Source organism: Cynoglossus semilaevis, chromosome 16 (assembly GCF_000523025.1).
Source record: "Cynoglossus semilaevis isolate Cse_v1.0 chromosome 16, Cse_v1.0, whole genome shotgun sequence".
NCBI classification, from domain to species: Eukaryota; Metazoa; Chordata; class Actinopteri; order Pleuronectiformes; family Cynoglossidae; genus Cynoglossus; species Cynoglossus semilaevis.
In genome coordinates, this window is record NC_024322.1 from 9,534,220 (window position 1) to 9,550,734 (window position 16,515).

Below are 16,515 nucleotides of genomic sequence, written 5' to 3' on the forward strand. Positions count from 1 at the left end.
CTTTTAACAACAGTGTGCAATCAAAGGCAGCGTGCGCGTCATATTTGTCCTTTTTCAAACCTGCGTCAGTAAAGATGTCTCAGTTGTAGAAGTGTTAAAAAAAACACAAATCTGTTGGTGGTCTGTGGAGGCACTTGCCCCTTATCTTTAGATCTTCTTTACGTCTTTGAAAGTTAATTTTGGTTCTAAAAAAAAGGAGAGAGGGTCCATCACCCCAGGGGCTTCACAGTTGTTCGATTGATTGAGTGTTGTTTGTATCTGTTAGTGGTGGAACTTAACAAACGTATCAATAATTAGGCTTCGTATGTGTTTTTTAATGTAAATACGAAAATATAAATTTTGCTTGACACCTATAACAGACATGAACTTAAACAAGAAAACATACAAGTGAGGGACATACAATGAGACAGAAAAATAAATCAATCAATTAATTTATTAAAATAAAAATAATATAATAATAAATAAATGAAATACCAAAAAAAGTTTGTATTGTATCTACCTTTTTGGTGTGGTACATTCACTATTCTTTCAACCTATGCCTTTGCACCTTCTTCTTCTGCATTACCGCCACCTACAGGCTGCATTAATTTTTTAACATGGTAATTTGTCATGATTAATCACTGAAGAAATTTTAAAAAGCCTGGTTCTGGTAAATACACATTTCAAAGTTCTATTTGGTATTGATGCTTATATTATTTTAGGCCTTATTAATGAAAGATAACAGGTAATTATAAAAAGTGTGTTGTATCATGTAGGTTTTTTTATCTAGTGGTATTTTAAAACGTGTACTTGTTTTTTGAATAATTTACTTATTATTAAAATAGCGAGAATTTCAACTTAAATATAAAATAACATTGTGGTTTAAATTACCTCTAGAAGTATGATACTAACTATTTTATATTGCTAGCTGACAGCAGTGCATTATTAGCTATTTTCTGCCTCTTGGTCATTCTGGTGGGATGGGTTGGAAAGATGTCATATTTTCTGTGCACTTAAATATCTGCTACAAAGATCAGTAAGGGGAATTTAGTTCCCCAAATTGAGCTGAGCCAACAAACAGTTCTTGGACTGCTGTCTGAGTTCCAACATTAGAAGTGCTACAAATGTGATTGTCACGGTTTACGAGGTGGGAGCTGGTGATAGAGATTCCCTGGATCTGTGAAATCACAGTGGAAAACGGCCAAAAAGCTTTTAAATTAACATGAACGCACGCTAAGGTACTTTAATTTGAGCTGCATGGCATTTGTACCAGATAATCTTATTTCAGGATTTCAACAAGTAGCTGACCCAATTTTGCATATATTACACATTGTATTGGATGTTTTAGGGCATACAAAATACAAATCCTACTTTAGGTTCTTCATTTCATAAAGGTTTTCTTCTTCTGCCTGTGACCCAACTTTGTTAGAGTACATTACAGTGAATTAGTAAGATCACTGAAAGTCCTTTTTTGTCCCTTGAACAGACATACATGGTATATCTATTCCTGTGGGGACATTTTTATAAATGGAACTGTCAAAACATTTTTAGTGTGGGAGGATGTTTTTAAGGGTTTAAAGTATTTGTATTTGTAAGGTTATAGTAATGGCTTCACAAATCACTAACACCAGTGTGTGCATTTTTGTTATGTGTGTGACAACAGATTTCTTGTGACTGCTACACCTGCACATGCAGGTAGTCCCGCCCACCACCGTTGTCAGGGCTTCACAAATCACTAACACCAGGTAGTCCCGCCCACCACCGTTGTCACTAGTCAATTCAGTGACAGCGTCTCCGTCACTCCTCTCTCGTCTCCTTCCTCTCTCATCTCCTCCTGTCCTTCCCTGACTAGACGGGACTTTTTGTTGCCCTTTCTCTCGTATCTTTCTTGATAACCGCCGCTGGTTCATTGCCAGCGAACATACAACCATCTCACTGTTGATTTGCTTGACATCTCAACCTCCTTTACTTCATATTTTTTCTTTTTGCTACCTGCTGTACCCGCCCACTCACCGCTAACTTTTTTCGTCCTGCTGCCAACCAAAATAAACCCTGCAATAGGTCGTCTGAGGCACAACAGAAACTGCACAGTGTATCTGCCACCGGCTCTTACATTTTTTTTTTTCCGCTGCACCCAAGGAAATGACTCTTTGTTTAGTCTTTTTCCTATCTGACCTGTTTTTTTTTATTCTTTGCAGTAAGCAAGCTGCGAGTCCAGAAGACCAATCAGTCCCTGGCGTTCCCAGAGGACAGTCGCGTCAAGATCAATTGCACCATCACCTCCCAGACCAGCCAGGCCTCCCAGCACGCTGTGTCTTGGTATGTGAGACATGCAGCCGGATCAGGGACTGACGAGCTCCTGCTGAGAATCGAACACTCTGGGGCCTTTGAGTACGGCGCGTACGCCGATGAGGAGAGACTGCGGCGGCGGCTGCAGGCTGAGAGGCTCTCACCTCGTTCCTACGTGCTGACCCTGAACAGGGCCGAGAGCGGCGACTCTGGGACGTACTACTGCCGAGTGGAGGAGTGGCTGACTTACCCAGATGGAGCGTGGTATCAGCTTTCCCAGGAGTCCTCGGGGTTCATGAAGGTTCTCGTCAAGCAACCGGGTGAGTGGACTGTGAGGACTTCTGTCCTCTTTAACAATGCTTATTAATTTGATTTTTAATTTAACCGTGCTCTGCTCCTCATGGCACTGTCGCTCAATGACCTTACGGATGTCCCGAGCAGATTGCAGGTGTTTGAAAAACATGCAGAAGTCGTGCCAAGTGTCACATGACGAGCCTGAGGGTCAAGTGAGGTTCAAAGAAAAACTGTGATCCTCAAAAAAATAATAGAAATAATAATAGGATTTACAGCTGCTGTTTCCAAAACTACTGTTTTGACATTTTCTGCTTTTTTTTATTATAAACTAATTACCGTCTCCATTGTCCTCAACAGTCTCTGCAATTATAGACTTCACAACAATTTGCCAGAGCTAAAGTTTAAGTTATTTGCAATGTAAAATGTGTTACACGATGCTTAAAAAAACAAGAAGAAGACAATTACCAACTATGTAATTTCTTTGGAAAAATAATTGAAATAAGAGCTCGGTGAAGCATACATACCTGGGTTTTAGAATTATTTTCTTTGAGGATCTCATGGTCCAGATTGATGGAACAGAACTGTCCTCAACTCCAGTATGTGCACTAATGGATATTATTTTCCCCCATTTTCTACAGCTTCACTCATGTGCCAATTGCTAAATGAAATATTTGATATTAAATCTCTCCAGAAGCCAAGTGCTTACAGTTTCAGCTACTTGAAAGTACGGCTGCTTTCACACCAGGGCCGTCTCGTTTAAACAGACAAGAGTTTGTATTCCTGGATAGTCTGCTTTGTTTGGTTAGGTGTGAAGGCTCACCTAAAATCTGGTGTGTACCAACAAAACAAACAAACACGTGATGTCTGGAGATGTTGATCTAGGTTTGCTTGCAAGTGAATCATGGTTCGCTTGTAATGGGAAATGCAAATGGACTATCTAACGAAACAATGAGAAAAATCAAATGCAGAAAGAGAGCAGTGTAGTAGAAAAAAATGTAGCCAGCAGCACAGAACTTGACTTTTTCAATAAAACAGTGAGTTTTGAAAACCAAAGTAAAAAAAAATCTGAAGATTACATAAATGTGATGTTTTCTTGGGATAATGCCATCTGACCAAGGTGGATTTCCATTCTCTGTTCTGGCCAGTTTTCTTTCCTTTAAGGTAATAACACTCCAAATAGGCAGCTATCGTAGGTGTGTCATGATGTCCCGCCTGTTTGCAAGATAGAAGTGAACCTAACCGGACGAGGGTGTGAAATTACACAACCTTCACGGCCCAATCAGACTAAGTATCCTGGATTATCCTGATGGAAAAATTCACAACAAGCCAAGGAATATTCCTGTGTTTTATATACACGTTCCACCAGGCTATGTTTCTTACTGAGAGCAAAGGTACATTTCTCACATAAAACCAGTGGCACACTATTTACAAGACCTCCTATTATTGTTTAATTCAATGTTAAATTGGATTTAAAACCACACTGCACTAGTGCCGGTGGAGGGCTTAGGGGGCCTCTGTTGTTATGAAGCAATCAGGATGATAGAATGTATTCTTCATAACTATATACATTTTAACGAGTCATTATACATCCATAAGACAAATAGAATTTGCAGTAAAAACATTGTGTGTATTCATTAAGGTACTAAAAATGCATGTACCCAGGACAGTGTCCAAAAACCTGCCTGTGGAGAGAAAAGATGGGCGGAGGTGTGTGCCAGCTCCTGCTTTTCTCTCTTCTCCTGCTGTCCTTTTTGTTTCTCATTTTGCTTTAAAGGAGATCATTTCCAAACTCACTGTGAGCGCCAGGTTTTTATGCTGCCATTTTTTAACTATACCAGAACTGGGTCATCCCTAAAGCGCTGTCACTTGGCTCCACAAACGGCCTCACTACCTTTGGGATGGGACCTCACCTCGCTGTAGCTCAAAGGCTGCTGGTAGCTCTGGGCAGCACTGTGTGGGGTGTTTTGTTTTTTTTACTTTGTTTGCACAGTATGAGGGTTTTTGCCTGAATGTTCTATTTTTATGTTTAGTTGAAATGTGTTAAAGTAGAACAAATCACAAAAACAGTTGATGGTGGAGATTTGTCCATCGCTTACTAAAATTATCTTCTTTGACGACCATGACCAAAATAAAACCTTTTACTTATTTGTTTTCTCTTGAGGCCAAGTCTCAGACGATGACACTGTCTGTCTCAAAATCCTGGGATGAAAAATCTTTTTAATATTCTTTTCTCAAATAAATTTAAGTAAGAATTACATTCTTAAAGTTGATGTTTCTATACATATTTTGTAGCTTTGTCTGCAGGTTTGGAAAGAGGGTCCTCAGCGACCGTGGAATGGAAAAGTTTGGGAACCCCAGAATTAAGAGACAGTCAGTAGTGAAGCGGTGTTAAAGCTGCTGTTGATTGATTATTTTGAGTGGAGTTTGTAACGTTCTTTCTTAATCTTTTCAATTCTTCACAGAGCTTCGACTGCAGGTAGAGGAGTCGCAGACCAACGTGACAATAGAAGAGACTGGTTCAATCCGGCTCGGCTGCACCATCGCCTCCCAGTCATCCCGAGACTCCCGCTTCTCCGTCTCCTGGTACGTGGAACATTCTGAAGGTGAAGCTAGAGAACGGGAGTGTATGTTCTCCATTGGCCACGACGCCATTTTCGGAAATGGAAACTGCAGCCCCAGGGAGGAGTCGGGACCAAATTCCCGACTGCAGTTTGAGAGAGCGGCCTCAGACCAGTACAGTCTGACCATTCAGGGAGCCCGCCCGACAGACGCAGGACGGTACTACTGCCACGTGGAGGAGTGGCTTCTCAACCCACGTAACGCATGGTACCGCTTGGCCACTAATAACTCTGGATTCACTATTGTCAACGTCCTGCAACAAGGTAACTTTGATTTCATCTTTGAAGCTTTGCTTAGTACGAAGCTAATTGTAGCAGTGACTATATATATATATATATGTATATATATATATATATATGTATATGTATGTATATATATATGTATATGTATGTATATGTATGTATATTTGTATATGTATGTATATATGTGACACGTACACATATATACACATACTGTACATACATTTTTCTGTGTCTTTTAACATTTGTTCTAGGCTACTGTATACAGTATTCCTTCATACTGATGTCTCCTCTTAATGGTACATTTAACAAGAGAATAATAATAGTCCAATTAAGGAGCTCTTTGATACTCTCCGTGTCTCAGATGAACAGGCCTGTCACATTACTTCTGACAAAGGCGACAACCACACTAGAAAAGCAGAGCCGGAGAATGTTACCCACTGTTGAGCATCAAAGAAAAGTAATTAATGGCATTAAGAGAGGAACTGAGAATGGAACCATTTTTTTTTAATTCACCAGTGTCAACAATCAGACAACGATCAGTTGTAGAGGGAAGTGCGTTCTGTGCATTAGGGAATCCAGATCTGGATTAAAGGGTAATTATTTTTATATAGTGACTGCGAGGTTCAGAATTTTTAAATTTGAGCTGTCAGAATTGACTCGTTAATCCCTTTTATTAATTTATAAAATTAATCTGATCCACCCTCCACTTGTCTTTGTTCTAACGCACAGTCGATAGGAAAATAACCAGGTCCTCAGCTTACTGTACTACAGTCTGACTGACGCAAATGTCCATGGGATTGTGGGCGTTAGACTGATTGATATTGTCAAGGACAACGGCTTCACTGAAGATTTTAAATCAACAATGGTCATGTTCTACAAGCCTCTGTCCAATCATATATATTTTGTCATCGTTTTGTTAGACCTGATTTAAATTTGATTTCTTTTAAAAACAAGAGAAATAAAGTATAAAAATATATTTTTAAAGAACTTGAAAATTGTCTGGGATTGGGCTGGGAAATGATAGAAAATCTGGTTTCTCCAGGACTGTAACGTCAATGTTTTATTGAACATAATGTAAAATAAAACAAAACCACAAACCACCCTGTACTGTCACTTTGTCTCCTACCAGAGTCGACTGTGAAGTCGGTGGTGTGCTCCAACGACTCCCTCTTCTACTTTGTCTTCTTCTACCCCTTCCCCATCTTCATCATCCTCCTCATCGCCCTGCTGCTGGTGCGCTTCAAGAGCCGCAACAACAGCAAGAGCCAGGAGGGCAAAAACGGCGCCCCCCTGTTGTGGATTAAAGAACCTCACCTCAGTTACTCACCCACCTGTTTGGACCCTCCTGCACTCAGCCTGCACCCTGGCTCTGTGGACTAAGCCAGGTCGTCACACTCCTATCTCGCACACGTTGCAGATCCAGCCAACAACACGGTGCCAGGGAGCAGATGTGGACTCCACCTTCAGAACCTTACTGTCGTTCACTGCTGTGTTGAGTTAGTCAATCAGTTTAAAGATTCCTACCCTGACTGCTGCCTATTTTACGTTGACAAAAGTGTGTCTTTGGTTCTGTCTGTGTGTGTGTGTCTGCACTCGTTGTGCCATGCTGAAGGACAAGGGAGTATCACAAGCTTCACTCTCTCTCTCTTTTTTTTTACTTTCCTGTAAAAACTTTATATTATAGCAGCATCTTTTTCCACTGAATACGTGTCTATTTTTCACAAGAGAAGAAATTGCGCCTATGAGATCACTGGCCGATCCGGGAAGAAGATTTAAGAGATAAACTCTATAATGGACTCTGGCACAGAGCGGACGCCAAAAAAAAACAAGAGAAAAAAAGTCTCTGCACTGATCCAAGAACAGCCGCAGCCTGGCCCACTATGTTGGTTTCCATAGTGATGCTCTGTGCCCACTGACTTCACTGCTGATGACTTGGTTTCTAGGCTGCACAGAGACAAAAGCAAGGACACACAAGTCAGTGTCCTAAGTAAGGATGCTTGTGTTTGTGTGAGTGTTTATGTGTGCATGTGTGTGTGCGTGTGTGTGTTAGGCCCACCTGCCTACACAATCAGTTTGCCTTGGCAGACAGACACAGGTCCTGGTGCCACTTTAACACTGCCAGACTCTCTCTGGCCTTAGTGAGAGACTGATCGGTTCTTCTCTTCTGTCCCCTTCCTCTCCCAAAAGAGACACTGAGAGAAAGAAAATGAGAGAGGGAGGGGTCGGAAATGATGCAGAATAAAATCAGCATCCCCATCCCTCCTGCTGAGAATATTCCTACTTCACTGTATGGATTATTTTTTATCCCAGTGCCAACTCCATCCCTAATTTCACCCTGTCTCCTGCAGCAACCAGTATTTAAAGTTTTGAAGAGAGAACAGGACGTGGTTCGGTTCTGATTCTGATTGTGAATATGGCCTTATGGGCTAACAGGCAACTCCCCTCCCCCTGTGTTAAATCAGTTGAATTGTCCTTTTGAGAGGGCACATTGTGGGGGGTGGGGAGGTGGTCAAATGACTGAAATTAATTCTCGCACATTTCTCTAAGTTTGACAACTCTGCTGTTAAATTATTTGAAAAGGCTCAGAATTAGCATCTTTATTGAAAAAGAACAATGGTGACTTGATCTGATAAGAATCACACTCCAGATTAATGAAATGTGAAGCTGAAGTAAAACACTCTAAAACAAACCCTGCACAGTATCAGAAAACGAAACTCTTGTGTTAATTTTAGTGTTTGTTTTTTTCTATTTATTGTTTTATACTTCTTTGCATAGCTTTGTAATATTTTCTCTTTTTTTTTTTGCTTCAAAAATTCTCTAAAAACTGTGCTGCTTGCGTTGCCAGGCAACTGCACCAAGCAGATTATGTGAGTAGCCTGTGTGTCGACAGTGTGGTAGCTGTAGAAATGCTAGAATTGTCCTGCGCATTGCGGTCTGTAGCATTTCATACCAGATTGTCAAGTTTGGTCAGTGTCACAACACTGTATATCTCTATCTATAATGGAACTTACTGTGGCTTTACATGTACAGTAGATGAACAAAGGAGTCACAAAAATGCATTATTTTACTGCTTACTTTGCTCAAGGCGCCTTTATTTAGTGAAATGTGATGTAACACATAGCTAGGATGTTTGGAGTCGGCTGAGACTGAACAGTTACAGCGTCGTCTTCTAATCGTGGATTCCACCTGAAGGTGTATCTTCTCAGCTCCCTCACAGATGAAAGAGGCAGAAGGGATGAAAATCTGTCACTTTCGCTGGAATGCATCAGCCAGGAGACATGAGGAAAGGAAGAAAAAAAAAATCCTCCACCTGACTTGGAGCTAACCCTTTCACTGCCAGGCTGAACATAAAACTCTTGAAAGAAAAAGAAAAAAAAAAACGAAAAAAGCTTGACATTGTTGTCTCAATCGTGTCAACGTGTATATTGCATGAGTATTGCAGAAAGAATTTTGATGTTTTGTAAACTTTAAACTCTATGAGCATTGTGTTTGTGTGACAGAACAGTGCCCAAAACACCCCCCCACCACCATCTACACTTCCCACCCCAAAGACTGATTCCTGAGCCAACATGAAGCCCAGCCCCTTCTCCTAATTTACTATATTTAACTGCCATTAATGCCAATTGAACCTATCAAGTAATGTATCTCAAGAATGAGTGTCGTGGAGATTGTGTTTGATATTATTGGTCACATTTGTTCTTTTACTGCTTTGCTTTTTACGCAGCACCTCATTAAACAGTTTTATGTTGTAAAAATCAAAAAAGTGCTCTGCTGATATTGACACCAGATCTGATGGTATGGCCATAGATGATATATAGGAAGTGAATGTTGCAAAGGTGAAAACAAAGGCAACTGGTTTAATTTAAAAAAATTAAATGGAAATTTAATTTACCAGGCCAAAACAATCCAACAAACCAAAACATATTTTTGTTAATTATTATTGCAGTGCAACCTCAGTGCCTTTATTGCTCCTCTGGACATAGCTCTCAAAAGTCTTAGGTTGAAGAGGTGAAACACCATTAATAGAAACTAATTATTATTAATTATTTCATTAAGTTTTCTTCATCCTCTTGAGTTAAAAAACTCTCTACATCGCAAAAGCTCTATTTGTCACAATAAGACCAGAACGTTAATTGCTATGATACAGATCATTTAAAAAACATTTTACGGGTTAAAATATATGGTGGTGGTCTGTGTGGACAGACATATTTTTATTGGGAAAAAAACGTATAACAAAATGTATTACTTTCCGTAAGCGACATAAACTGCTGGTGTTTGGTCAATGGTCATGGCACACAGAGGGTTAACAGTCGGCCTCTGCTTAAAGTCCCGCCTTTAAGCAAAATATCGTTCCCAATTGGCTCTGCCGCGTTAACATACATGTGATTGGTCGATCCCGCAGGCTCGTAAAAGCTATTTGCAACCTGCTAGTTGGCTAGGCAAGAGGACGTACTTCCTCGTGCCCAGCCAACTAGCAAATATCTTTTACTTTTAAATAGCAAGAGGAAGTACATGTATCTGCAACCTCCAATGTAAGTTGTTAACATTTGTTCTTCCTGGGTCACGTCAGCTAGCTGGGTTATAGTATCATACGTGTACACGTAGCGTACGTTCGTGTGCGGTTCGTGATTCGGTTTAGGGTTTGTCATCAATGCCGAAATCAAACCTACTCCATTTAGCTTGTGCGGCCCCCACCTGAACCAAATATTTGAACTAAAAAAGAAATATAACACTAACATTTATGAATAAAACTACAACATGTAGGAAGTGCTGATCGATTCCCAGTTTAACATACCCGAAGAAAACTTGGCTGAAGAATAGCGTTGTGGTTGTTTTAACTAATGTATATATAGTTCTAAATTGGATTTTAAAATCCAAAGTTTTTACGCAGTGTGTGTTCATGTATCAGAGAGACTTGGGGAAATGTGGAGGCGATATTTCAGGTTTTATTATCAAAACAAGAACATAATTGTTCTCTTTCATAAATATGGAACAATCCCAGTGTTGCAGGTTGGTTTTGCTGCTGCCTCTGCAGAGTCTTTTCAGACTCACTCCATAAATCACATAATCCCACTCTTAATGAAGTCAAAACTCTTCTCATCTGTATAGTTGTGGACCTGGGCCAGAACCGAAAAGTGTTTGGTTAAACCTTTCATTGGATTAACTCTGAAAGTTAGTTAATGGCTGTGTCTTGGCTTCAGATTTTGGTTAGATATAGTTTGTAGTCTGTTCATTTTTTCACCTCAGCTGAAGCTTTATTTCTAGTGGGATCTTATTAAAATACCTATATTTTATTTATTGTTATTTTGGTTTTTGTGTTTGAACCTTACATAAGCACTCTGCTGTTGTCGGTTAATGGCAATAAGACACATTCATTGCACAGTAATGTTTCTTGTTTATAATGTACTTTGTAGTATTTGGAGTTTGTTCTTTCCTTTGTTGTAGCCCGAAGAAACCTGATACACTTTAATTTACATAAAAAAGTCTATGGCAAATGTTTTCTCGACTTTAGCTAATCGTTGTCTGCTCGATTTAGTTTTTCTTTCTTCAGTCCAATCCTTGCGTAAGCAATTTTCTCATCTACATTATGATTTATTTGTAATCATTACTCTCAAATTAGTAGCTGCTCAAATATATCAGCGCCCTTAGTAATAACATGTCCTACGTACTATGCAAGCATTTTTAAAAATTCTGAAATTAAATTACAGTATTTTTACAAGGCAGTATGTAATAGTACAATATGTTCACAAAGTCTAGTCTGAACATATGCTACGTCTAATGTGTTCCAGGAGGATTTTATGTAAATCTGGAGCTGAAAAGGTTCCAAGAAATATCTTAAAATTTTCAGAATTGTCAGATTTTATTAAATAAACCTGTTAAGATGCATCTCCCAGTCGTCTCCCAAGAGCCTTGACACATTTTATATTTATATCTTTGTCAAACATCTAGCACCCTTTAAAAAAAGAACAATTTTAAAATAAGAGCAAGTATCAAATTATTAGCCAACCAACCCCCCTCTCAATCATTGTGCTTTACATTGCTCCACTGCTGTACTGCACTGTTCTTTAATCATGAACTCAGGGTTAATGTCCCATATCCGGGAGGATTTGTTGAGCCGGTGTGGGATTTTAACCTCTGAGCTCCACGTCGAGGCTGGGCTTTATTCACTCTGCATGTTCCTTTCACTCTCTTGTGTGTAAGTGTGTCTTTTGAGTGGAGGAGAAGGTTTGGGTCAGCACATTTCGAAGATAAATGATGCTTAGAGGAGGGCCTGCTGCATGTTAACCGGGCGTGTTTTTCTGAAAACGTCAGCAAATCACGTCTTAACATTCATACTGGCATTCAACTCACAAGCGATGCAGAAAGACTGCCTCACTGTATAGTTATAAACGCTTTTCACACAAGACTTTTGCACAATGAGTTTCTGACTCGTTAGGCTCTGACTTTGTTCCCTATGTGCACTTCTGGTATCAAAAACGGCTTTAACAACGGCCGATAGGAGTCCAAACTGATAACACAAACAACTAGACAGGAGACTGAAGTCCTGTACAAGTCCATGTTGTTAATAAACTTCTTCCCAGCTACGCCTCCCATGAATTCACATTAGCTCTTATCGATTCACACAAACCCATTGAAGCCATGAACAAATGCTGCCGCCCATTCCATTAATCACAGTGACGTGAAAGGTAAATGGCAGCAGCTGCGCCAAAAATCATACTCAGGTGTTTGTTTGTGGCAATAATAGAACGTTTTTTAAATTCTGTTATGCGTACAGGCCTCTCCTGCAGGAGTTTGTTTTTGTCTACACTAGACGAAACAATCTATCCTGACTAAAAGATAAAGGCTCAAAGATCTATTAGTGCTCCTGGCACTGATGACAGGCAAAATCTGATACGGCTGATGTCACCATTCGCCAACGCCATCACTTCCTCACACGATTCTAAAACTTGAAAAAACCTCCCTCTTACTGTGACACCTCCCTGTCCCACTTTCCCCTTGATTTTCATTCTGTTTTCTTGTCCTGAAGTACATGTCCTGTGGAAATCTGTTTTGCATAAAACTGAGTAATACTCACACAACCACAGCTGGTTCTGCACCCCTGTTACATTGACTACAGTAGGGAATTGCATCATAATAATTAGCAGAGAGATTTAAGTCCATTAAGAACCATTCAGCTTCAGAGTGAAGTGGATAAATTATTGTTAACTTGTTTCTAAAAAAAGCAAAAAAAAAAGGCATTTTTTCATTACAATATAGAAACTGTACTTTTTAAATGATGCCTTAAGTCATTGTTGTACTGAGTACTAATTAGCCAAAAGAAAACCAAAATTTAGATAAAAAAATGGCTAAAACCTGCAGTTTCAATATTATTATTAAAAATATGATAAATACATGATCATATATATTTGTCAAAACAAAGTCAACATTTATGTAATTTTACTTCCTGAAGTTTTCTGTGTGATGTAAGGAATCAACTTCATGTAAAATGTTTGATTTGGAGAATAGAGAGAGTGTGGAAGCAGTTTTTGTTTTTTTAATGTAAAGAGCCCTAAAAGTGTGCTTGTTTGTCATTATGATGTTAACTGAACTCAGTGCTTGACATAGATATTATGATAAAACCAGTCAAAAATCCCTGAAGCGCACAGCGAGCTATATCCTTTATAATGTTGAAGTTGTTAAAATCAGATACCTTTGGAATTATAAAATCTGTCGTAAATCTTTGTGTCGTTCCCTTGAATTTTCTACTGCCCACTGAAGTATAAATAACTTCACTTAAATCCTCTGATGCCACGTGTAAAGAATGATTTTAAGGAAAGATGTCTTGAGTCACTTACAGCTGGTCTGAGTGAGATGATCCTGATACTTTGTTCAGTTCATGTAGTGTTGGCAATATGGAGGAAGAGATATAAAATTATCACCGTACAGAGTGTGACAGGTCAGTGTGAAGCCTGTGCACAGCCTGTTACACCCCACTGTACGTGGCACTTGGCGATGATGCAAGTGTGAGTCAGTTAGAGCAGCAAAAATAACATTCACATTTCCAAGTAACACTGGTTTTCTGCCTTAATGGATGAACAAATAGGTGAGCAATAAAGGTAGAAGAGAGAACAGATGTACTGGCTGTACAGCAGAAAATTGTCCTACAAATTGCTGTTGATGTATTGGCGAACAGAGAGTAATCTGTAGAACAGTGTGACTATGTGAAATCAGCTGAGGAAAAAAGAGGAAATCAATAGTTGTATTGAGTTGTGTTAGTTAACATCATTTATTGTTGGGGGGGAGTGAGTTGGAGGGGCTTAAAACGACAACAAAAAAAGGTAAAGTCTTTGAAGCAAAACCCTAAGAATATTGTAATATTCACATGCGGCACAAAACAAAAGATCCAAACAAAACCTCTAATAGTCCCACATCATTCATAATGGATTAAAAGCGTGCACAAATTTACAAACAAACACAGTCGAAAGTTCTCAGTTCATTTATAATGGATGGGCACTAAAATTCTGCGTGCTGTGCCCCCGACCAAATTGCAGAAAACCGATGCCAAGGTAGCGACTGCAGCAGTGTTTCCCTATGGGACCTGTGCATTTATTACCCAGTACCTGTGGAAGCCTGCAGATTCAGGAGCCGAGCTAATGAAGTTTGGCCACAATTGTGCTGCTGTATTTGTTTTATTGAGAATGTAAATAAACATTTATACACCTTATCTGTGAATTGAGCTTGGAAGATTTATTCCTCGGTGAATTTGAGCCAAGCCATGGTTCGATCCCTCCAGCTGGAGCATTAATCTCCAGGGCAGTCGAAGCATAAGGAACTTTTTTTTAAGGCAGCGGCGGTAGTTTCTGTAAAGAAGAGAAAATGAAGGTGAAAAACCTGAGGCATTTTTTTTTTCTTGAGAAAGGTCTGCTGCCATGGTGCAGCTGTGAAGGAATGGGAGCTGTTTTTTTTTTTTTTGTTTTTTTTTTGAGCTAAAATAAGCAGAAATATATATATATCACCATAAATCCCCTCAATCATTGTTAATGTTTCACAGAAATCTTCATTTATTTTTTGTGGAAGTAAAGAAAAATCTTCTGAAAAGGTAGGAATGTTGGCCAATTAAAAAATAGAGCCACAAGGAGGCAGCGTTAGCTTACCCAAGCCACAAAGAAAAGGGATTTGTAAGTAATTAATCTCTAAATAAAACTCTGTTGATGTCACAGAAGACAACCGTAACATTATTTGAGGTGTAAAAACAGGTGTGAACTTTTAAATGTGCGTTTTATGTTTGTAAATGGAGCTTAATTACTGTTGTGGAACTTGTTTTGACATGAAGATTAGACATTTTTACAGGAATAATATTGAGTTAGTGAAATACAGTAGAGTCATAGAACAGAGATTAAAAAGTGTTCACAGCACCACCTGTACACCACTACCCCTGTAAGGAAAGGGAGATAGTTTCTGCAAAGAAGAGGGAATGGACGAGTGTAACCCGAGGCGGTGTTTTAGACTCCAGGATTCAGCAGCCATGTTGCATCTCTGAAAGCGTTTGAACAGTTGTTTCTTTGAGCTAAAGCTAAGAGAAGATGGAGATATCAGGATAGAGGATGAGCATGAGCTGTTGTTACATGTCTTAATTTGTCTGTCAGTCAAAAAAGAAAAAAAAAAAAAAGCAACCTAGCAGCAGGGAGGAGCACGGGGATGTTTTGTACTGTTATTCTAAACAAGTTGTTTTTAATTGTTAACAGCACTACAGACGCAATCAGATGAGGCTTCTATGCATAAGTAAAGGTTGTAGCAGCAGCGAGCTAATCAGCACCGCGCATGTTGTCTTCCTGTGGGAGGTCGAGTAATTATGAGTGAGTAGAAGCAGGAGCTGCGAGTTCACTAATGCACTCTTAGTGCTGAAGATGTGGAGGGAAGCAGGAAGGCATTTTTCTACCATATAATGATTTTTAGAGATGAGAAAGAGTGAGTGATGAAAGAGAAGGAGAATGCAGCGGGGAAGAGAAGAGAGAAAACAAACAAAAGAAATGAGCTAGAGAGGAATAAAAGAGAGACAGAAATAATTTAAAAAAAAGGATAAATGAAATACATTTTTTGCACATTTCCTGGGAAAGCTACTTGAAACAGCTTGTCTGAAAGAGGCCTATGAATATTTGACAGAACGGTTCCTCTTCTAGTGATTCATCTCCTATGATCATGAATATGATCTGCAAAGCTGTAAAGCTGACAGAGACCCAGGTGTAAAATTGCAGATGTAGATTTTAACACCTATTCAAAGTAGCTGTATTTACTCCCTAAAGTGCTGTTGTGTGTCTCACTTTCACTCACCGCCTATTAAGTAGGGCCTCCGGAGGGACCTGCTGTTTGGTGACCTATCCGTTTTTTACTGTGTGCTGGTTGTACACTCCGTGGTGCTGTGTTGATGTCTGCACACACCACTGCCAAGGACTGAGACAATCCCTCAAGGCAGTGCTTTAAAACTCAACATGATGGCTGTCTCACTCAATTCTGGTGTAAAATCTTTTCTTGGACTTTCCCCACTCTTCCTTTCTCCCTACCTTTCCTCAGTGCACCAGTTTTTAATGTTCACACCCAGAAAATGGCTGTGGTAGATGCAGGCAATTTGAAGTTGAAACAAACAAAATCCATTTGCTTCGCTCTTAATTCAAGTGTATTTTGACCCTATGGGCTTTAAAATCCATTCAACAATATTTGTTGTCCTTATATACTCCATACAGACGGGGAACAACTCCCCAGAAACCTCTTGAAGTTACACTCAGTTAGATTTGGGTTTGTTTTTTTCCTTTTTAAATCACCAAAAATAATTTAACAGCCCTCTTAATGAGTAGATACTCTCAAGGAAGTATACATTTTTATCTTCAGAGACTTATAGTGGCTCACCTTGTTTTTTTACATTAGACAAACTATGAACCTTTTTTAATTGGAAACAAACAAAACAAAGAATAAGTGTGAAATATGTAATGACGTGTAACGTTCCTATACAGATTCATGCAGTTATGATTATGATGATAATAAGTGTGGTGTTCAAACCAAAACAGTGACTATTAATGGTGTCCCAACAGATTCATCTCAGTAGCCCCCGCCCAAT

At 39.4% G+C, this 16,515-nt stretch overlaps 1 protein-coding gene across 1 annotated transcript in view; it reads left to right on the top strand.

Annotated features, from left to right (window-relative positions):
• The window catches only part of igsf3 (immunoglobulin superfamily, member 3), a 79,957-nt gene extending 70,779 nt beyond the window's left edge, over window positions 1-9,178 (top strand). Inside the window, exons 7-9 of the mRNA XM_008328531.3 lie at window positions 2,178-2,588; window positions 5,025-5,444; window positions 6,553-9,178. Coding sequence (XP_008326753.1) covers window positions 2,178-2,588; window positions 5,025-5,444; window positions 6,553-6,803 — 1,082 coding nt within the window. The 3' untranslated portion in view covers window positions 6,804-9,178. The remainder of the gene's footprint in view (window positions 1-2,177; window positions 2,589-5,024; window positions 5,445-6,552) is intronic.
• Window positions 9,179-16,515: the final 7,337 nt, after the last annotated feature.